The sequence below is a fragment of the Falco biarmicus genome, chromosome 7 (genome assembly GCF_023638135.1).
Source record: "Falco biarmicus isolate bFalBia1 chromosome 7, bFalBia1.pri, whole genome shotgun sequence".
Classification (NCBI taxonomy): Eukaryota; Metazoa; Chordata; class Aves; order Falconiformes; family Falconidae; genus Falco; species Falco biarmicus.
The window spans coordinates 50199597-50223184 of record NC_079294.1 but is presented as its reverse complement, the minus strand read 5'-3'; the positions used below and the strand labels follow the sequence as shown (position 1 = coordinate 50223184).

General features: G+C 39.6%; 2 protein-coding genes across 6 annotated transcripts in view; one reads left to right on the top strand and one right to left on the bottom strand.

Annotated features, from left to right (window-relative positions):
- Positions 1–15834, bottom strand: part of NRG4 (neuregulin 4) — a 56067-nt gene extending 40233 nt beyond the window's left edge. The window contains exon 1 of the mRNA XM_056345657.1: positions 15786–15834. The gene's annotated coding sequence lies outside the window, so the exon portion shown is untranslated. The remainder of the gene's footprint in view (positions 1–15785) is intronic.
- TMEM266 (transmembrane protein 266) overlaps positions 1–23588 on the top strand; it is an 86524-nt gene that overhangs the window by 9555 nt on the left and 53381 nt on the right. For 2 of the 5 annotated variants that reach the window (XM_056345643.1, XM_056345647.1), the window contains exons 2-5: positions 15859–16015; positions 17200–17300; positions 18339–18444; positions 20631–20819. In XM_056345643.1, the coding sequence (XP_056201618.1) occupies positions 18431–18444; positions 20631–20819 (203 nt within the window). In that variant the 5' untranslated portion in view covers positions 15859–16015; positions 17200–17300; positions 18339–18430. Of the gene's footprint in view, positions 1–15858; positions 16016–17118; positions 17301–17825; positions 17951–18338; positions 18445–20630; positions 20820–23588 lie in introns of all 5 variants that reach the window. The other 3 variants (XM_056345644.1, XM_056345645.1, XM_056345646.1) reach the window with 3 other exon arrangements.

Genomic DNA, 23588 nt, shown 5'->3' with positions numbered 1-23588 from the left:
GGTCAGAAGACACCATATCAAATAACATATTGCAGGCATTCAGAACTTGCATAGTAGCTTGATTATTCATTGAGTATTTGGTCTTTGTCAAGCAGATAATGGCACTGTTTGCATTCACGGCCTAGGTCTGAAGTATATGACATAGAATATTTGGTTTTGAAATCATCTGTTATCCAGCTGATGTAAGGACTAAGCAGAACAGCGTTCAGTAAAAGCTTTTACAACAGCAAAGATTGCCTATTCTACCGTGCATGTCACACTTCTACTTACTGTATACTACCAGCAGTTCTGAAAGTGTCCAAGAGATTTTTTTTTTTGTTTATAAACACTTAGGCCATACAGAATGTTTAATATAGACTATTAAAAACCAAAACAAACAAAAAATGCCCTGAAGAATAAAACAGTTTAGAAACTTCCCAAACTGCTTAAGGGCAGAAAAGGAAGACATTAAATAGTGAGGGAGAAGTGTATGATTAAGATGCGCAAGTAGAAGAGAAATGGCATGTCTTTCTCGGTCACACACTGTGCCTTATTTTACTGATCTATAGAAGAGAAAGTTTTTCTAATTTATGAATAATTTCTTAGGCTTTTTAATGCTTTAAGACCCCAGGGTGGAATAGGAAATCAACTGCAGTGTCAATACCTGATAATTTTTTCAAGGATGTCAGAGTATGATCTAAGGTAAGTTTGCAGGTTCCTCTGGGCACTCACATGAGCTCACACTTAGAGGTAACTATCAGCTTGGTAAAATCCACGATTGCTTCAGTACTGTGTTTTAGAAGGGCTGGGGAACAGGTGATCACGAACAGACCTTTATCCTCTAGATTTCATCCTACTTAAGACAACAAGCATCTCATTTTCATTTTTTCCAAGCTGGAGTTTTAAAGCAATAAGGTGATAAAATTATTGCCTTAAAGGACAACAAAAGTGATCAAACCCACCCGAAGTAATGCTTTTATTGTGTCAAGTGCAGCATACTGTGTTATTCAGAATGTGTTATATATCTGTGACTGTTTAGCCTGCAGATCAGTCTGCCTTGTAGTAGAGAAGCTGTATTTTCAGTGTGAACTATATACCCATTTGAGCTGCGATCAGCACTCTTTGCCTTCCCTAAGGAGATGGCAGTGATTGTAGTATTTATCATACACAAAGGAATCTGTCTTGCTGTATATAGCTGCTGAAAGACATGTGAAAAATAGGGACAAAGGTGGCAGTGTCCATGATCTCAGTGGCCCCTCTGACAGCAAAACTGATGGCGAACTAAGGAAATTGCTTCCCCGTTTCTCACCCGAACCCCATGTTTAGCCACAGCAATAGTGAAGAGTTAGGCTGATTTGGTAGTGTGTTTGTAAGGGAATCTGCTAGCAGAATATTGGCTGAAATGCTGGTGTAGTGGTCTGTGCATGAAGCTATTGACCTGTGCTTTGAAGATGTGAACCTTTAGGTGAAAACCAAATTCTTGGCTCACTGCAGAAAATGAGTATGCAGATAGAATGCTGTAGTTTACATTAAAAATGGTTATTTGAAGTAAAATGACAGGCAAGGGTTGGTGTTGAAGGAAAAATCCAAATGCACACCACTGTTTTAATAAGAGCAGGGAGTCTGCCTGGTTAATTTAGGGTTGAAAAAAGCCCAGAATGTAATGCGTGTTCTGCTACCATCAAGTAGCCCTGTGACTGGAGCAGAGATGTGAAACCAAGGGCAGAACTTCTATTTAGGGAAGGAAAGATGGAGCAGACTGAAGTGGCAGAGCACTTTTCCAAGGAAAAACACTGAACATTTGAACTTTGCTGTGGTCCTGTGCTTTATAATACGTGGCAAAGATGGATCAGTGATTCTTCTGACTTGGCAAAATTAAGACTGCTTTCTGGAAAATGCAGCAAAATGGCCTCAGGCTGCTCTGGGTATGCTTACAGATTTGTGCTCATATGAGAAGTGTATGCCTTTGCAAGGGAAGGAGAAATAAATTACTTGCAAGCCAAGATCAAAATAAAAAATTATGTATAAAGGTGTTGTACGTGACCTGTTTTTTTTCAGTTCTCTGCTATGGGCAATGAAGCTTACGTGGTACTTAATTTCTCATGACTTTCCTCATATCAGGCTAAGCTTTCTCTTCCTTTCACCCCCAAAGAACTGAACTATAAGGACTCTTGTGATTTGAGCAAGGAGAGATAGATGTAGCAACAGTTATGTGCTGGACCTTGCTGCTCCCCTTCTTTCTTGCCTATCATGGCATTTGGTGTCAGTGGCATTCATGTTGCTAGTTGTTAATTTAACATCCACATGAAAAGATGAAGACCTGGGTATCTCCATAGCTGGAGTGTGTGTATCCCCAATACAAGGTGTGTTGTGTCCAAGCCTAGATTTTTGTCAGTTTTGAGATGGTTTTCTGTTTGTTTTAGCGCATGGGTAAATACACATTTAAACTAGTTCTCATCTTTTCTCCAAGGCATAGTTTTGCATTTTTATAATCATTTATAACTGAAGTGTTAAAGGAAACCTTTCAGGCATGAATATTTAGTAAAGATGTAGTTAACACTGCTCAATGTTGCGATCCATTTGCCTAGAAAATCCTGCCGGATTTTTCCTTAAGCAAGATTTCTTGCTCTTTCCCTGGTTTTGCACAAGTTTTGACACCATATCCACCAAAAAAAGTGCATAGGTCAGGTTAGGAAAAGTGTGTTTGCCTTCTGGAGTTTTTGTCACTATCTTGAGTATATGTATGTGGATCCTGTAACTTTTGTGTCTTCAGAGCCCTCATTAAGGTTATCCTGCTGCAGAGGTTCAAATCTGTTTGATGCTTTACACCAACTTTTCCCTGGGACAATCTCATCCCATTTAGTTGCTGTGATATTTTTATGCTAACTGTAGCAAAAAGAGAATATGTTTAAGGAGAAATACTTCAAGAAATCTAGATCTTTTGGACACAAATTGATACAGCAAGGGGGTTTGGAGGTGGGGGAAGTCAGCATAATGTGAGCGACCATCTCTCTAGGTTGATGGAGCACAGTTTGGGAACATCTGGACTGTGAAATGTGCCTCTTGAACTTTCATTGTTTGGTTCCTTGGGCTATCAGCCATGTAGTATATTTTTAGATACTTGCAGTAAATCTTACTGCATGTGAAAATGCCAAATCCAGTCAGCTGCTGTCTTTCAGTAAGTAGGAGAAAAGGATCTTGGTTTGAGTTAGTTAATTTGCTGCTGCATTGCATACAGCAGTTTGTACAGCTATATCTGAGCTAGCTTTAAACTAGGCAGCCTGGCAGCTAGTATCGAAGTCCGGCTGCAGCAGCGCTAGCTCAGCATGAGCTGCTATAATCCTTGTTTTTAATCCAAAGAGGAAAACTATTGACCTGGATGCAGTAAAGCAATCTTTTCTTTCAGTAAGCTATTTCCTCTGAAAGCAGGGGAAAAATGTGTGTGTTAATTTTTATGGTTCGTGTTACATAGTGTTGTTGGTTGGGGTTTTTTTTACAAGAACAAAGGGAGGCGTAATAATTTAAAGGAAAATGAATGTATTGACTCCTTATATGGGTGAAATTTGCATGCTACAATTATGTATCACACTATAGCGCAGGTATGCCTTGGGCATGCTGTGTTGAAAGTCGGAGAAATTGGTTCTGCCCTGGAAATGTGTGCTCTGTCTGCCATCTGCAGCAGTACAAAAGGTGGTAAAATGTTTTAAAAGTATACAGCTGCCTGAACTGATGTAAACTCATTCATTTTCTTACTGCCATAGGAGACAGTGTTCTGCTCGATGAGGGTGCCCTGTGTTTTGGGCCTGCCTGTGCTTGGCAGATGATTTTTCTAGCCTTTGGGTAATGCCTAACACTTCTGCTCTCTGAATATTCTCTGAAATTCATTACACTTGGTTTGGACACCTGTTTTGTGCTCTAAATGAGTGTTTTGGTATTACCAGCTGTTAAAGAAGGGTAATGTGTGTTAGAAAAATAAATGATTTTTTAATGGAATATTTTTTCAAGAACTTGTCCATTTTTAATTCAAGAGAGAAGTTTTCCTATCCTGAAGCTTTCCCTGTTTCTCATGCTGTCTAATCCTTCTGTTGTTCCTGAAGGATTCTGTTCAATATCACAAAAAGTGTGGTAGGTCTGTTTAACCAACCTGTATTTATAAGCTATTTAGTATATGCTTGTTCAAAACTGTGTTATCTTATTACTGCAAACATTGTCTCAAATTAGATTAAGTACTTTGGGCTTATGTGACTTCAAAAAAACCCCACCTTCTAAAATACCTAATGTGTCTCTAAGTAGCATGTGAATAGTAAAAGGTATGGGCCAATTTTTCCTGTCTTGAAAGACTGTTCATTTCTAGGACCTTAAAAGATCATGGAATTCTGATTGTCATCTTGGTATCTTTCCAGTCTCAGTCTTGCAGTGAAGTTTGCAGTGCATGCCTTCAACGGCTCTCACTGAGAAAAGACGCTTCTGAAAGCTTTCTATCCTGCTCTTTTCAAATGTTTTAAACTTAATAGGTCACGAACTGTCAATTGTCAACATCATGTTTGAAATCAGTATATTGTGAGAAGGATAACTCAAGAGAATAACAGTTTTATGAAGGACCTGTGTTTTGCATTTGTAGGGATTAGAAATTAATGATCACAAGATACTGCCTCTTTAAACCCCTTACTGGTCTTTGCAGCAAGCAGTTTGTCTCATTTCTACTGCTTGTTTTTCACAGTGTCAAGTGCAGTAAATCTCTGACCTGAGGCCAGTATAATCTTAATTCCTTGCAGATATTCTTGTTTTATTGGAGAATTTTTGATTTTGGTTTTCCGATTTAAGCAAGACTTCAAAATTAATTTTGGGGTTTTTTGAAAGATTTTATACATGTATTTGAAAAAACCCCAACAACCTACACTGATAATGTTAGAGCTTTTTCTTTCTATTGAGAAGTGACATTTTTCACCAATGGAGTGACAGACCAAAACTCAGAAACATGAGCTCCAATTCAGACTCTGGGACCTGTTTGCTATGTGGTCTTGGACTTCGGGTTTATTTAGGGTGTATGTACTCATTAATTTACTTGTTTTATTGAAAGTGCTAGTAAGTCTTTGGCTGGAGATTGGTAAATTATTTAGTAGATAGTGATTGGGTGGAGGGGTTAGTGCAATGTTCATGTAAAAATACTTCTGAAAAATTTCTAGCAGTTTGGCCAGCTCATCATGTTTTTAATCCAGAAGCTAATACAGATGTAGCTTCCTTGCTGTCATCTCCCTGCTTTGGGCATGTTGCTCTGAGTTTCCCGCCTCCTAGAAATGTTAATGACTATCCTGGTAAAGTTTGGAGGTTTTTGAATTTTAATAAAGGTGAAATCATAAATCTTAACAAAGCTCTTGTGTTTGCAATTGTAACAGACACAGTTTAGTTTGAAGCAGGTGATTGGTATGTGTTATGGATTTAAGAGCAGGAATGTGCTTTATTTGTAACTTAGTATTTGTTTAGTGTTTTGGAGCTTGCATTGCTGTATGGATCCCTTGCATAACCATTGCTTGAAAAGCAGCCTTTTATCTCATCAGTGTATTAGAACCTCCTTATTGGATATGGGTCATGGGACTTGACGTGCTAAATAAGATACTGCTAAAATAGAGCTGTGGAGGGTGTCGGGATGACTGCTATGTTGGGTCATGCAGGGGTGGCCAAAGCTTTTCTGTGTGATGCCAAAAGAGCCAGAAGGCCCTGCACTTGCTCTGGTAGATGCTTAGGGACAACAGCACAGAATGTTGAAGGGTGACAGAGATTTTTTCCTGGGGGCCCATGTGGTTGGGTTGTCCTGTCATCTTCATGATCTTCTGTTTTTAAGAAAATAGTGAGTAAGCAAAGCTTTTTAAAATACATCTGCTTTATATATTCCCTGGACTGAACTCCAGGGTAGCAGGGTCTGTTGTATAAACTTGTCCATTGTACTATCTTTCTCCAGCAGACACTGTCAGGTGTGATACACTTTTCCATGAACACTTACATCTCCTTTAATATGTTTGTTATGATTACTTAATACACAGGCAACATCAGCTGTGGTCTGATTCAGAGTTAGTGCCAGGTATTTGAAATGTGAATAACTTCTCTCAATCAGTTCATCTCCCCAACTTTTTTCAACTGTAAATAAACTATATTTAAAGAGCAGCCTAGGAATTAACATATGTGACTTAGTGGAAAATACGTGTGAGGTTTTTATATGCTGTTTGTTTCTTCCCAATTTACTAAGACTTTGTAAGTACTGAGTAGCAAAATTACTGAAAAGTTTACTTCTGGAATTGCTGGGGAAGCTGAAGCCTGGTCCCTGTCTGTGCAATGTTTCCTGTACTTTCTCGCTGCGTTTGTGATGGCAGAAGCCTTGCTGGGCTGTGGAGCACCTTTGGGGTTTTTGGTGCCACTTCAGGGAAGACCAGCTCCGAGGTGAGGGTTCTCTGTGTTTTTGTTCAACTAATCAGTTGCTTTTCCTTATCACTGTATCTTACCACTATGCTATCTTTAAGTTTATGATCAACACCTCTCTAAGGCAGGGAAGTACTTTAGTGCTTTTTTTCCTTTTTTTTTTTTTTTTTTTTCCTTTTTTCTTCCCCTTCTTCCGGCTGCCATCTCCTTGAAGGGAGATCTGTGGTCCAGGGAGTCATGGTATAGTCCTATGAAAGCACTTGGGCACCTGAAGTAGCGTGCAGGCACCAAAGTCCTAACAGCTGAAGCAGCATCACAGCAACACACTTCTATTTGAACCATAGCATGAGTTTTATTTGCCTCTGACATACTGAAATATTGTTCTTGTTGCTCAGTGGCTCTCACTCATTAACATTCTGCTGGGATCTTGGTTGATTAGCATGGCTAGATGTGATAGTGCTCAGTTCTACCATGTGTCTTAAGGCCCAGATTCAAAGTCCTTTACAGAATTAAATTTAAAATCTGAGTCCCAGAGTACCATCCTCATTGCTTTACAACCTGGATTTCTTAGTATGTTAGCAGTAGCACCAGATTAGTGTGCCACAGGGAAAACTGGTTCTGTGCTCACAGTGTTAAATCACAGTAAGATTAGCTTCCTAGTGAAGAGTAAACTTTGTGAGCCCTTAGCAGCTGAGAATTTAATCTCAAGTTTCTCTGTGATACTGATGGTATCAGTGGAAAAGCAGGAGCTGACAGTTCTCCACTTTAAAACAAAGTGGGTTCATGGGTGGGTGTTCCTGCACTCTTGGGAATTTATTCAGTGGCTTGGGTTTCCCTTTACTTACTCACGTGACAAGATTATCTACCAGCCCTCTCTGTTTTTGCAGAGTTTAAAAGGGATGGGGGCTGGGTGGGGATGGTGATGTTAGTTATGTATTCTTGAAGGGGGAGAAAGATCAGTCTAGCATTTTTACTTTCCATGTGTGGTGTGTTATATGACCAGTAACTGAATGCATTTTAATATGGATTTATATGAATAAGCAAATAGATTCAGCCTGCAGGAGAAATTGTGCATGCCTGTGCAGAGCAAATGCTTTTCAGCATTTTCAGAATTCTCCTGCATATTCCTCCTGCATACCTCAGTGATCCTTCTTGTATTCCATGCAAAATAACTAATAAATCAATTACTTCTAGTAAAAAAGGTCTGAAAACCTAATGCTTAAAGTTCACACACACACACACAAATTTTTTTGGTTTTATAAGTAGAAAAACGAGAGCTTCAAAGTTCCAAAGCATTTATTTACGTACAGATAGTGCTTGAAATTATTATTTTTAAAAGAACATACTGGTTTTTAAGCTTAAAACTACCTACTTTAAATGCACAATGTGTAAGGTGGAAGTAAAAGTGTAATTGTTCATGAGGTATATAGTTTGTAGTTGCATATTGAAGCAGACCTTGAGGGTGTTGGCTTTTTGTTACATGATTTCTTCACCAGGCCATATCCTGGGATTTGGCTGCAACAGGTGTCAAACCAGATCCTGTCCCTTCTCTCCCCATCCATTGCTGTGCTGCTTTTCATAGAACTATAGAATGGTTGGGATTGGATGGGACCTTTTAAAGGTCATCTAGTCCAACCCTCCCAGAATGAGCAGGGCCATAGTCAACTGGATGAACTTTTGCAGAGACCGTTCAGGTTTCTGCTTTTTCTTTCCCCTTTATACTTCTAAAAAAAAAAATAAATTATGCTAGCCGTTGCACTATAGTGACTTTTTGCTGCAGGACAAAGAGCAGCCTGTCCCCATCCTGTTTCCAGGTCCAGTGGGAAGAATTGTTTTTTTTACCTATGTGTTTGCAGCAGACAGTCTAGGCAGTCTCCAAACATACACTGGCCATGTGTGTCTCCTTGTGATGTTGCCTTCCGGACCTCAGTTAGAAGTGAAGGGGGAAAGGTGCAGACTTGACTGCTAACGTGGAAGTTACTGGCCAGTTGAAATGGCTGCATTGGGTGGACTGCTTCCTCCAGACTGTCAGGGCAGGGCCTGCTTACTCACAGCCTGGACTGAGTCCCTCGCCATCGGTATTTTGTGGCAGAAACCTGGCCTATAATATGTAGTACATGCATTCCATCACCTGCTGAGGAAGCTAGGATTATACAGTTAAATGAACTAGCTGTACATTAAAATGACTATCAGTATGCTGCATACTACAATAAGGTAGTCAAATCTTGCATTTTAGGCTCCCAGTGGTCAGGAAAGGTTTTTCCAGCCATGAACAGCATGACCATTGTGTCCACGTGTACTGCATGAAATACCTTTCCTCTGAAGTACCAAACAGGACATGAATTCAAGAATTCTATTAGCTCTCTGCTCTTGCAGAGTGAGGTTTACCCTGTATGCATCACTAGGATTAAATACTGCAACTGTTTGTAAATTTGCCATCAAAATAGCTGGGCTATTTGTTTCCAAAAGCTAAACAACAGAGCATAGTGCTGTTGGGAGAAGAACAATGTATTTCACATCAATGGGCTAATTATTATATACTTGCTTTTGCAAGATACACAGTAAAGCCATAAATTCATATAAATTTATTGCATTTTGTCTGAAACGTTGCCCATAATGCTTGTCAGGAATGACAGAAGATAGATATTTCTCAAAAATATATTTGTAGTATAGTTGGTTCTTAGAATGAAATCTTTACTTCCAGATGGTGGTTTTGACTTGTCTAATAGCTTGACTGGATTTAGCACTAGTCTGCTTAGGTTTGTGTTGCATCTGTACTGCTGATTGTGAGACAGGATTGGTCTAAAGAATTTCCTTTTCAGTCTCCTTACGCAGAAATATAAGAAATACATATGGCTTCATAGAGCCATAATTGGCAGATACATTGAAATACCCAGCTCCAAGAGATTAAATGCCAAGAATTTCTCATGAGGTTTTCTTTATACTTCCCCAATTCTTCTTGTAGTGTTGTGAGTCTTTTGTATTTTGCTTGACATCAGCTCCTCTACAAAATTAGAGAATACTTTAAAATTTTCTAAAGGCATTTCAATCCAGAATCTGTTAGGCCCAGGATTCTAAAGAAAAGCAAAATTAATAGCTTGAGGAAGAGTCTTAAGGTTGAAGTCTAATGGCTGAAAGGCAGTCTTCAAGTTATATTAATCTAAGGATATGGGCAGATACTCAGGCTTGTGATTTGTTAGAAGGTTAACCTACAAGTAAGATAAGCAGCAGATATCGTGGATGGAGATTAAAATGTACTGAGATTTGACTATTTTCATGGCAGGGTGTGACCCTAGTACTTCCATCTGACTAAGACAGTATCCCCTAAGACAGACTGTAGGTGTCACCCCTCTGAATTGAGACATACATCATACTGAAGGATGTCTCAAAGCAGGTTGGCTCAAGTGTTTGTGTTATCTGTTGCTGTTGTTAAAAGCCTGAGTGAAATTCCAGCTCTGTCCAAGTAAAATTTGCTGTTGGATTCAAATGGACTTGTATTGTTACCTCAAAAGTGATTAGCAGACTGCAAAAGTTAAGTGCATGTGTGATTAACTCAAATCTAATCGGAAAAGACCTGCAAGGTATCTCTACAGAACTAAAACCATTCATTCTAGGATGTCGAAAAGTGTGTGTATTTTTTCATTACTGTTCTAAAGAGTGACTGGACCAGTCTTGCTTGGCTTGAAAAGACATGGCTGCAGGTCTCTGGGCAGTGACCTTTCACTGTAGTGCTGGAGAGTAAGAAAATGAGAACTTAGAAGTGAAATCCAAGAGTTGACTCTTGACAGATGCAAGCAAATCAAACTTCTTTGACTCTAAATTGGTACTTTATTTGCTTCCAATAGTAATAATTGAGCTTATTATGACTCAGCTAGGTTAGTGTCATTCCCAAGCATTTAAAATTCAGAAATGGAATTGTTATTAGCCAAGCAAATATAAACTTTGTTTGTGTTTCAAATTTAATATTTAATCCAAGGGAGACTGGAGTTTGTGGGGTTTTGGGTGTTTTTTTTTTCCCTTTTGAGAACTAGAATTTGTGGCACAAAAAAAATCTTTGTTGGGTTGAGGGGCCAGGGAGTTGTCTGTGTTACAAAATTTGTCTAAATAATCCTCTAACCATGTGCTGACAGACCCCAGAGTCATTTAGTTTCTCAGATGGGGAAAAAAACCCAGATGTTTTCAGTCCAGTGGAGCTGTTGATGCCAGGCTCATTCCTATCAACATGTGCAGTGGCACATCGCAAAAGCTAACTGATACTGAGCTTTCCAGCTGTGAGCCCAGAAGCAGTATCAGCATGGCATCCTGCTGGAGCTATTTATCCAAGCCCATGGTCCCTGTTAGTATCCTTGTGCTGGGCTGTAAAGAGAGATCATCTCACTAGGAGCCAGCCACGACTGGTCTAAGTGGTGCTGCCACGTATGTAGGTGACACCTCGCTTTTTCTCAAATCAAAGTACTGTCTCCAGCAGCTGGAGTCATAAGCAGAGCGGGAGATGTGAAGACATACAATAGAACAGTGTAAGCTGGCAGCCTTGTGCCTAATGCTCACGTGAAACATGCTGTTTGTGGTTTCCCTTCTTATTAAGCAGGTCCAAACTTAAAAGACTAGACCAATCTATAAAGGGACCTTTTAAATATGTGGTTGCTGTCTTCTGTTCATTCTCTGGACTCAACCCTGTAGTGTGGGGCTTTTTTTCTTCCACTTTAACCACATGGGGAAGGTATGGAGAACAACTGTTGGATCACCAATTTCTTACAGCTAAATGGGGGCAGTTTGTAAAATGGTAAGGTAAATGGCAAGCTTGAATTTACTCCAGAGTAAGAAATCAAATGAGTAATCTTCTTGCTGAATGAATGCATGTTTTTTATGAAGGAGCTGAAAGCAAACTTTCTGTTTGCGTATCCTTGGTAGTTACTTGGTTCTTCCAGATTTTTGAGATGCCATATTGCTCCTGTTATTTGCCATAGTGTTACAATTCGGCAAGCAGAAGGCCCTCAGTCCATTCTTTGGCCCATGACATCTTCAGAATTGGCTACCTTATGGATTGCTTGCTGCAGTACCTGCTGGACACGTGCCTTTTCTGGAAATTGTTGATTGTATATCAGAACAACTGAATTTCAACAGTGCCAGTATGCACTGTGTAGCATGAACTGGAAGGAGAGCCTGAAGGAGCTGTCAGGGAAGCACTGGTATGTGTTAAAAGCATATTCATGCTGGAGTGTTTGCATGTTGGAACCCTGTTTGTAGATCTGCTACATAGACCCCACCCTGTCGTCCCAGCTTGTAGGTGAAGAGATAGCAGAGGGAAGGAGCATGAGTCTTTTCGTAACCATCCCAAACAGAGCAGCTCCTCCTGTTCGTTTTGGTCTGCAAGTGCCATGTACTGCACATCTGCAAACTCCTTGCAAGAGGGTGGGCTTGGCTGGGCTGTCCTAGGAATTTGTATTAGTCTAGTTCTCCTCTAAAGTCTTTCTTCCAGCTAGTGTTATTTGTCCTGTTGTCTAGATCTGCAATACTGAAAAGTTAAAAATTCAACCAATGGTCATGATGCATTTGCAGAGAGATTTATTATGATTGTACACGAGATAATTTTTCTCCCTTTTTGGCCCATCTAAACTGCTCTCTAGGAAGTATGAGCTATACTTATGAACAATGAGACAGTCTTTAGTTACAAGAGTACATGCTCCTTTTTCCCTAAACAGCATTCTGCTTAATTTCAGCATACAGGGTGATCCCACAAGGGAATAGAATTATGGCCGCATGAGCAAGTTCAAATCTGTCATTTCCCTAATTTCTGAATGCTTGATTTTTTCCAATCTAAATAACTTTGCTGTGATGGAAGGTTTTTTTCCTTTTTTTATGGAGGAATCTACAGTAAAGTTTTTTAATACATCACATTTAAAAAGATGCAAAATTTGATGTCCCTTCTTCCTTGAAATAAAAAGCTCTCTCTTGTACCTCCTTTTCTTTTCTGGATACTGCATGGGAATGTGAAGATAGGAATGGAATTGGGAATCTGCAGTGTGAAAATATGTATCAAATATACTTGACTTGTTAAGGAAGTTGATTTACTGTTTTCTGTATGGCATTCTGCAGTCATAATCTTCTGACTAATTCTTGTTGTTTTTTAAAAAACGAAGTATTCCTTTCAACTGTATAGAGCCATATAAACACATACTTTATCAAACTCTTGTCTTCAATAGAAGTGGGATTAGGGAGGGTCAGTTTAATCAAAAGAAGCTTTTTAATTCTTTATCACAGTAAACCTGTTCACCCATTAGGGAAAAAACCCCAGTTTTGTTCAACCTGAAGTGAAGCAAGGAATTGGTGGGACCTCTCCTGCAGGAGATTTTCAGGGTTTCTCCTGCAGAAGTGCAGGTTACTGGATTTCTGAAGGAAGAGGTTTTGACATACATGACCAATAAAACTTTCTAAATGCAGATGTGTGGAGCTCGTTAAAATTCTCATGGAGAGGTTAAAACAAAAACAGTTGTCAGAATTGGTAGGTTGTGATCATGGGGAGCCTAGTTTCAGTCCTTGGAGAAACGCGATTTGCACTAGTAGAGAGGAGCAGTCATATGTTCAGTGCTGATCCACAGGGTGGTATCGGTGGTGTTGATCACAAAAGAAAATGGGGCTGGTCTAATTCACAAGAGCTTGATGTATCTACCCCTAAATCACATTTCCCCATTCACTTTGAAAGCTTCTGGGGTAATGTCTGGTTAGGTGTTTCCCCAATTCCTATTTCAAATTATTTCTTCTTTCCATTTTTCTGAGTAGCTCTATGACCTCCTTAGGATTGCTCAGTAGGAACTTTAATAGCAGTAGTTTGCATTTGGGCTTTAGACTACAAGAATTTTTATTTATAGACTGAAATAAGACCATAACTTTTTTTGCACAAAGGAAACAAAATTCCATTTCCTGATGTGTACTAGCTACAGAATAAAAAGCTCCAGCATGACACAGAAGGAGGAAAAAAAACCCACACAGAAGCTCTTTTTATTTCTACCCCTTTCCCAATCTGTTAAGCACTTTCAGTTTGGGTGCTTACTCTGGTTGAATATTGCCAATGGCCAGGGCTCAACACATTATCTTTGATTTGAGTATTTCTCCACCATGCTGATTGTTTCTATGGTTGTGCCCATAGTGCGCTGCCCTACCTTCTCATTTTTGCTGACATAACTGTTTTTGGAGTTGTACTGTGACCTGTATCAGGGAAGCAATCCTGCTTTTTTAAAAAAAAGTGCAGGAAAAGAAAAGTTTTTCCAAATCAGTTTCTTGGTCCAGCTTACGCTAAGGTGAGGTGTGTGCAGATGCATGGCTATGGCATGGGCAGAGGAAGGAGCAGAAGCTGGGCAAGATACCTAAAACCTGCATTGCAGCTAACAGCAGCGTTTCCTCAAGTGTGGCTTATTCTATTTATTTTGAATACAAACTGTGAACCTGTTCATGTGTCTAAGCTGCTGTTGGGGAGCTTTGTGGAAGAATCTTTTCTTAGAAGAGCATGTCAGAGTTTGGTGTTGTAGCTACTTGTTAAATTCAGATGTTTCAGTTAGTGTCTGTATTTTGTACAGGAGCTTACAGCTGAATGATAATACCCCCCAGAACATAAGCAAATGCAAAAAACTACACTGAACCATGGGGTCTTGACTCAGCTCAGTTAAACAGGTTACAAGTTAGTAGAGACTTGGTTGCAAAACGCTTAAATTAAACGATCTTCCTAGTCCCCACCCAGGATTGAGCATGCTACATTGTGGCGCGTAAGACCGTGCTTACATCAACGCTAAAAGTCATGGGTTTCATGCACAAATGGAATACAGATCTTCTTTTTTTTTTAAGGTGGTTGTTGGGATTTTGTGTAGTGGGTTTTTTTTTAAACTGGGGAGTGTACACACACACACGTGCTATGCTTTAATGTAAGTTTTTCAAAATCTGTTCTACGCTTCATGTTTTTAAGCTGGACTTTATCTCTTTATTAGCAAGCTGCAGCTGAGGTGTGGTGACTGACAATAGGTTGATCTAAACATTAACAAACGAACTCAGGCAGGATGTGTGCTGGGCAAGGGCAGCGGCATGAACCTTTGCTCCACTACAGCGCGTGACCCCGCTTTTCAACCCGCATGGTTCTGAGCATAACCCGTGAACTGTGAAGCAGTTGTTTGCCAGTGCCCCAACAGAGAGGAGGGTGAAAGAAATCATAATCAATTAAAGGGTACCTTGCAAAAGCTTTGAGGAATGCCTGTGTGTAATACCTGTGCAAAGAACAGAGGAAAGCTGAGCAACTTCTTTCAGCTACTGCAGAGGGGTAAGGAGCCGAGTCAGCTTTGCTGAGGTTTGACCTGTGATCCCACACATTTTAAGCTGGGCTACTAGTCTATGAACGTGACTATGCAGAAAACCAGATGCAGAAATACACTTCCCACCAAATTGCACTCTCCTCTTGATACATACAAGACAGTATGTTAGCCATTTCGTCTGGTGAATGTTCCTGGGTTGTATACCACCTCACAGCCCGCACTAAAACTTTTTGGGATAATTCCTTCCTTTCTGTCATATCTCCTTTATAACTCTCTTTAACTTGGGGAAACTCTGCTCGTTATGTAGCCATCTCGCCTTGAAAACACTTAAACCACAGAACAAATAGAATCGCTGAACTCTTACAAAATGGGCATTGCTCATACTCACAAGCAGCTCAGCATGTACAATGTGCTGTCTGGTCTCTTCCAAAAAGTGGGGAAAACCCCCTGAAACCCAAACCCTGGAACTGTTAGTTAATTCCCTGGCATGAGACCATGAGAGATGAGGCTTTTTTGTCTACCAAGCACTGAGTGGGATAAGTGTGAAAAGGTATAGAAAAAATTCCACTTGAGTGGTGGATGGCATACCCAAATGTTGCCCTCTGCCCCCAGCCTGTCTCTGTTGGTAGGGAGGACAGCCACATCGTTGCTCTTTGCCTACACCATATCCTATAGGAATGCAAGTGAGAGAGAAGTGCAGAAGAGTAAAATATCCTGCTGTTCCTTGTTGCCTTTAAACACTACTTGGTTGCACAGAAATTTCCTGTGGAAGTTTGAAGTGGTGGGTTTGTTGTTGCTATAAAAGTTGTGGGTTTTTTTAAGGAAGTTTTGAACATAACAGATGAGGTGGAGTGGATGGAAAAAATAAATTTCTGCAAAATGTTAGTATATGTTAAGACATTTCTGTTGCTTGCATAAAGCCTAGAAAGAAGCATGAATCATGGTAATCCATTTAGGATATAGATATACACAACCTATTACGTCCATTTTGAAGGTTTCAGTTGTGCTGCTCTCTTACTGCACATATTAACTATTTGTCTTTTTAATTCATTACATTAGGTAATACATTAGTCATCTGCACCAGAAATTACTCACTTTTTGCCACTTTTTCTCTCTGGAAGGCTCCACTGAGTCCTTTGGAGACTTGACTCCCTCTATCTCCTTTCAGGTCTCTCTCCACTTTACTCGTCTCACCTTTGTGAGCACCTTATGTCATGGTAACGATCCTTTCGGCTAAGGCGAGTTGGACTCTGCTCCCTGTGGAGCCATCAGAGCTATCAGAAGAGCTTGCTGCCTGGCTGCGAGTTTCTCCTTCAGTCCTGGTGGTGAGCAGATTTTATCTGTAGAGCTGGCAACTCCAGTAGGAGGGAGCAGGTCTGGCTTGTTGGTGTTGCCACTGGTCAGATCTGGTTGAGGTGTAACACAAAATCGTGTATGACTGTGAATGTATTTCTAGCTTTAGGAAAAAAATTAACAAAAGACAGAGACTTAGTGTATTCTGGAGGGGCAGGTATTTCATGTTCATGTCCTATGAAAGAACTGCAGTGTTGCTGGCCCCACTGTTATGACTTAAGTTCCCTCAAAATCTTGAGATTGATCTAAAAGATAATGGCTGTACATTTTTTGTCATTGTTTTGTTTTCTAAACCCCTTTGAGAGGGAGGTTGTGAGTATTAGCACTGGGCTGTTTCCCAAACAAATGGTGAATCTTTTACTGTGTTAAGGAATTCCCATATCTACATCTGTCTCCCTGTTCTCTAAGGCCAGTTTCCATCAATTTTATTCCCATTTCCTAAATCAGCTATATCCCCATTCACCTTTTATTCTCCAGGTCTGCGAATGCAGTTATAGCAGGATTCTCGGTTTCCTCAGTCTCGCCAGATGTGTGCATGGTACCTTGTGACATTACCATTTGCTCAGCCTGAGTGCTTAGGACAATTGCTTTGGGTAAAATTTTCTGTTAAATAGTGGTTTTTTGAAGTGTGTTGTAAAATGTCAACCCAAAATAAGGTGTTAGGGAGCTAAATAGCAAAACAAACCTGATAAGTTTTAGTTTTGTTGTGCTAGTAGGCATAACAATTGCTATAATAAAGCTGTCATAGGTACGGATTCACCAAATCCCTTCAGTACATAACTTCAGGCAAATGTTGTAGTATTTTGCTACCTTAGGGATATAATAAATAATTCAAGGACTGCAAAGGCCAGGGAAGAGACTTTCCTTGATATCGAATGAATGTAGAAATTAAGTCTCTGCTGTAACAAATGAATGTAGAAGTAAGTCTCTGCTGTATCGGGGAAGGTTTATCTGAAAAAGATTTGCTTCTTACTCTGACTTTAGAGCTATTACAAGGTTATAGATAAATGGAGTGTGTGTTTTCCTGAAATATGTGTATTTTTCTGGTTGTTGGTCGTGTTTCTTTTCTTCATAGGAATAATTAAATTGCTTTTGGCCGACTTAACAACTTGAGGAGGGTGATCACAGTGTAGACCCTTTCTTTTTGCATACCCAGGCACGTTATCTGGAAAATCTGAGAATGCATTGACTATGTTTTGCCTTATTATAAGGTTAGAAGACGTGATATAAAGACTTGGAAATGGCTTCACAAAACATGTAAGTTCAGTTTTATTGTTTGGTATCAAGTGATTGTTAAGGGTCATACTGTTGCTACGTTATTTTTCTCCACTGTAAATACTTGACTAATACTAACAATTCAGTCTGTAAATAACTCTAGTATAAAGTTTAGTGTAAGAAACATTTTTCATTATGAAACTTTTTTGGTGTGTCTGTAATATTAGAATTTGTCAGTGAGTATTTCTGTTTAATTACAATAAGAGTGTGTGTTTGTTACTTTTAAAACTTATTTGGCATATAATCTTGACAGTAGCTTTACAAAGTCTCTCATGATACCTCTTTCTAAGAATTTTTGTTTTATTGTATAGTATTCTCCAGTTTATATTTTTTCAGCTACAAAAACCTTGTGTCACTAGGTTTCACTCTCACAAGCTTGTCCTCTTCCATTCTGGTTACCGTGCATTTGTCCAGGTACAACACAGAGATTTTGCAACAAGCAAATGTGGTGCCTTTTCCAAATGTTTTAGTGTGTTTTGATGATCAAAATATTATCTTGATTAACAGCCCACCTAGAATGTTTGACAACATGAGTTAATTCTTGGAAGAGACTTTCTAAAGTCAACAAAGGGAGTCAGGACACAGTTCAAATTGGAAAATGGAGAACAAACCCCCAAACTTTGTTGACAAAGCTAATGCTTATCCCCATAAAATATATATTAAATTGTTAAAAAAAAAAGTTCTAATAGAATTTTTGCTCCCAAAGCCATGAGCTTTCTTTGAAAATCCACTCCCCCCTCTGATCTTGGTTATCTTTATCAACAAACTAGTGGTTTAAAGTGAGACCTGAGTTCTTATGGAAGTATATATGTGAGCAGGTGTCCGTGTGTATAAGCAAATGCGCTGTAACTTTACAGCTTCCATAATATGGAGGAATGAACATGGAATAAAACCACATTGAAAAGGAATCATGGGGGAAATAAAATATTAGGCAAACTCACAACATGACAACAAACATCACTGCAACCCTCTGGAGTTCTTTCAACTGTGCTTTACATAACTTTGGTTTGCTTCTCACAGAGACCTAATCTTGGAAGGCTAGAACTTCTGTGCAGAACAGCTTTAATTAGTCAAATACTGGAACCGCTGCTGATTCAGTTGCATCCTTCAGCATGACCAATCCTCAGTAAGTACCATGTGAAGGTAGCTAATAAATTACTTTAAAGAGAAGGGAACAGGTTGCTACCTGTAGGAGAATGATGTTGTGACATCAAAAGGGTTCTGTAGGTATTATTGGAAGGAAAAGCTGATATTTGGAGAAGGAATAGTAGGATTTGGTTAGTTGTCTAAAGAGTGTGAATTAACAGAAAAAACATGAATGCTGTAAGCATGTCTATGTTACTAACAGCCAGTGGCTGAAAACTAGTATGTCATATTATTTTCAGATCTGTTTGCCTTTTTTCTTTGCTGCCACCAAACCTGTCTCAAAGCTGTTTGCCAACACTTAAGTCTGTTGGTTTGCTTGTTTTTCTTTTCAGTCAAATCAGACAATGCCTGTCATTTAGTCTGTCTAAGAATATAGAAAGTAAGACCTGTTGGGAGTGGGAAAGCTGCAACAACCCATTTCGGTTTTCCTTTATAAGACTGGATATTGGATCATTATATGCTCTTTCATGCAAAACTGAACTGGCTTGGACTTGTAAAGGTACATGTTCACAGGATGGCACTAAAGGTGAAAATCAAAGAAAGAAAATTCTTGCTAAAATTAGCTCTTCCCTCTGGGCTTCTGTTTTCAGATTGCTTACAGAGGAATACAGTTCTGTTGCAAAAGAATCTCATTACTTTCCATTATTGGTTAGACAAAGAATGAAATAAGCCTTTAGGTTGTTCAAATAGTACTTCCTCTTGCTCCTGCTTTCTGCCATAGTAGACAGTTGCAGCCTTTCCCTGCCAAATACTTCAGCTATAACAGCGTTTTCTGATTTTTAAAATTATTCTTGTGTAATGCTGGCAGCAGCAGTTAGCTTGTTTTAATTTAGGAATGATGTTTTCCATCAGAAAGGGTTAGTTTAATGGCGAGGCTCTGACTAACAGAATATTTCTCTCTTTCACATAGAATTTTAGTTCCTTCACCCACATCCTTAGACTTACAAGATATAAGAGTTAAGAACTCTTCAAAATTATTCTTTTTTTTTTTTTCTGGAAGAAAAACCTGAACTGTTATTCAGGCTGCTTGAATAGCTAGAAGATTTTAATAAGCTTTTTTAAAACAGTCACCAATGTAACTTTTGCAGTCAAATAACAGACAGAATTTGGGTGCTAAGCGCTTTAACTATATCCCTAAGGAAAAAGAGTATCTTCACACCTGCTGTTGAATATCTCTGACAAGTAGCCTGTGATGTCTTCAGAAGTTAACAAGCTCCCCTGGATGAAAGCTAGAGAAGTTTTTGCTTGCACCTACTCTGAATCAAATGGAGCAAGTAGCTTTCACTGGGTACTACAAAGGATCAATCCCTGCTGGGGCTTGTCATGCAACCTCTCTCCTGCAATGAAATCATCTTTGCATGCACTAGATAATATGCTAACTGACAAAGTTTGAGTTTCTAGATAAGTAGTATCTTGTTATAAATGTGGAAGACACGTACGTAGTCAGACTCTGGTTTTACCTGCATGGAGTTCCCATTAATGTTAGTGGGGTGATAGAAGAATACATGTTAAGATTTGGAAGCTGCACATAAGGATAGTTAAGATGATCTTTATAGAGGAGTCCATAATTCTTCTGAATTGTTGTTCTCCTTTCAGAATTATTTTGAAATAACTTGCAATAGAATGTTCCTTTCTAGTTGCTATGAAACAAATTTGCCATCTGTCAAAACTATTTGAATATTAACCCACAATGGAAGAGGGGTCAAACTGCATCCATTAATTTAACAGTTGATTTGTATATAATGATAAATAAGCTTAGCTATTCGTTGCTCACTGATCTAACTTATAAAGCAGTAAGTTTTTAGGTGGCGTAGTTACATGCCGCCTTTCTGTTTTGCACAAATGTTTTGCATTTGGGTTCATACATTTTTTCGTATGTGTTTGTGTCGCATCCACTTATATTTAGTGCTTTTGAAGCAGATTCAGCAGAGTGAAATGCTGCTGTTTGTCTGACGTTTCTGTTGACTGCAGTGGGATCTGCAAAAGACAAGTCTGGGATCTAGTCTGTCCCCTCAATGACCTCACAAAGTTCTGTTATGTTGCTGGCTTTTTAGGATTCTAAAGTTCTGGTCTCTAACTTATTTTTACTTGCTTGCTTATTTATATTTATATGTATATGTGTGTGTGGAGAGAGAGGGCTTTCTATTTTGCCTATTACATTTTCAGGCCTACAATAGAAGGTGGTGTTTCAGAAGTTGAGATAATTTCGCAACAAGTGGAAGAAGAGACCAAAAGCATTGCTCCTGTACAGCTTGTTAATTTTGCTTATCGAGATCTACCTTTAGCTGCACTTGATCTGTCTGTGGCTGGGTCCCAGCTTTTGTCAAATTTGGATGAGGAGTACCAAAGAGAAGGGTAAGTACAAAGGACAGAAATTTTTTTTCTAGTTTTACGCTATAGGGATTTCATGGCCTGTAGAAAAAGAAAACCTTGAGTTGGAGAAGTGTAACCAGTTGTCCTCAAACTCTTTAAAAAAACTATTGTCACAGGATGGAAGTGATCTTTTCTAATGTAACTAATCTGTGCTGGTTTGGGGCTCTTTATAATTTTAAGTGATTCGTAGCTGCTCTTTTAGCACAGTTTGGAAGCCTTCTTTCAGGGAAAACTAGACCAAGCATCTAGTCCAGCAGACAAGCAGAATGGCCTCGTGAAAGGTCTTTGTGAAATGTTTCAGGTTGACAGAGATGGCTACTGTGATTTTTTTGTATATCTCCTGACAGAGAGATAATGACTCTGCCAATTCCTGGACAGAACATTGTCTTTGATAATGTGTATACATACTACCCCTATTTTCCTAGACAACTGTTCCAGTTTTATTGGAATAAAAGATCTTAATCGGTTCATAATGTTTGCTCAAACATAAGCCAGTGTCAGATTATGTAGTGTTGTTGTCCTGCAGGAGATTAGAAGTCATCCTTTTGCCTGGTTCAGGCTTGAAGTGGCTGTAGGTGGACTGCTATACTAAATTTTTTCTGAAAGATTGGGGTCAACTGGAGAGAATCCAGAGGAAGGCAGATCAGAGGCTTAGAAAACCTGTTGTGGAGTACTGATTGAAGTAACTGTGTTTCACGTGAAGAAGAGACTGTCAGGGGAGCTTATAAGAAACTTCAGTGAGGAAGAGAACAGTCTGTTACCAATCTCCGTGATGTTTAGGACAAGAAGTAAAAAGCTTGAATTGTAGCAAAGAGAAGAATAATGAGGGTAGCAAAGTGCTAGGGTAGCTAATAGTGTGTGTATGGAGGAGGGGAATGGAATTGCTATTGCTAGATGTCTTTAAGACAATGCATTTGTCAGGAATGATTAACACTATAGTTTAACATCTCTTGGGACAGAGATCAGGTCACCGCTTGTGCCTAGCCGCTCTGATTCTGTGATTAGTGTCCACTGTGTGTCACACTGAATGTATATATACTTCACTGTCAACAGCATCCATCTAAAAGCACTTCACAGTAAGTCATACGGAGCTCCCATTGATGAAGACGTTAAAAGGCTTTATATAAGCCTCCATTTATTAACAGCTCAGTGTGCTCTAACCTGTGCTCTGAAACCAGCAGAGACACACCTGCTTGATCTCTGCTCAGTGGCTATTCTGTGTGGTAGCCAGGAAGCTGTATGCAGGGAGGGCTCTTGCCTTTAATTTCTTTCCAAATAGGACTTTGAGACATCTCCAGAAAGTTGTTACTCCAAACAAGGGGAAATACATTTCAAGTAGGTTACATAAGTATGGTACAACTGTAACATAAAATACCCTGCATAGCAAAAGAGGCACTTGAAAATTAATTTGAGTATGCAGGTGTAACCCTCAGGCTATTTTGGTGCTGAGTAAATACCAGTTTAGTTAATATGCACTTTTTATAGATTTTTATGATCTGAAACTCAATTTTTCACTGTGCCAAAGTGCACAGATCTCTCATTGTGACCATATGAGCAGCTTTGCAGCCTTAAGTATGGAAATAGACTTGTCATTCTTTTTCTCAGCCGAGATCTCTTCTTTTGTGGCTTCATTGGTCTGAACAGAAACAAGCAGGTGCCATCCACACCTCCCAGCTGTAGAGTGGATTCTCTGAAGAAAATTCAGAGCTTTAGTTTGTATGTCTCAATGCATTTTGGCTGTTTATGCTCAGCGAAGTCCCAGGACCGCACCTGCCTTGTGGGAATGGTGGCTTCCTCCTTTCAGAAGCACTGATCTGCAACTGATGCCTTGTGAAAATTAGGAGCAGAGCTGAGCTCAAGAAGCCCAGCAGCAAAAGTAAAATACTGTCCCCAAACTACCTCATGGCTTCATTGGGAATATATCTGGTTTTATGAATGTGGTGTAATTTCTTTCTCATGGCCTTGTTAGATGCGACTGGCTTCCACCTGAGTAAGAAGGAGATAGGGTGGGTCGGATGAGTTTGGTACAGGAACTGACAGCTACATCTTCCTCATGTATGAAGAGTGGTGTGGGAAGGGCAGCACAGGAGGTGGCAGAAAATATCTAAGTCCCTGTAGTTTCTGCCAGCATCCATATTCGTAACTGTGAAGCTGTTACCCCAATGCTGCGATACGGGTTGCTGGTGCAGATACCAGAAGATGCTGCAAATGCTGGAGAGTACTAAAAGGTGATGTAGGACTCGTCTTCCCCTCCCTGTCAGTTTGCCTTGTCACAGACTCCAAGCGTTACCTTCTGTATCCTTTTCCCTGAGAATTTCAGGGAAGGTGCCAACCTGTATGACCTGCATATATTCTGTATGGCTCTGTTACTCTAGATCTGTACCTGATCTAAGCAAGTTGTAGTCATTCTAACTGCAAGGCTTTGCAGCAGGAAGGTCTGGCACATCCTTGTGCTTGGAAAGTGCTGGGTTGTTGTTACAAGCTGCATCTATACATGACATTTTGGTTTTCAACATAATTGTCCACAATGCCTAGTTCCTGACGTGGGTTGTCACGCTTCATCACTAGTATGTCTCCATCTCCATGTGCAGAGCAATGAGAGACACATCAGGCTAGAGATGGATGAGTATGCAATAAAGGAGTCTTCTGATTTGATGGTTTGGTTGTGTGCACCCCAAGGCTTTCCTCTAACTTTCCTTCTTCAAGGCTAGAAGATGGTCAGGGTCCAAGCACAAGTACAAATTTAACCAG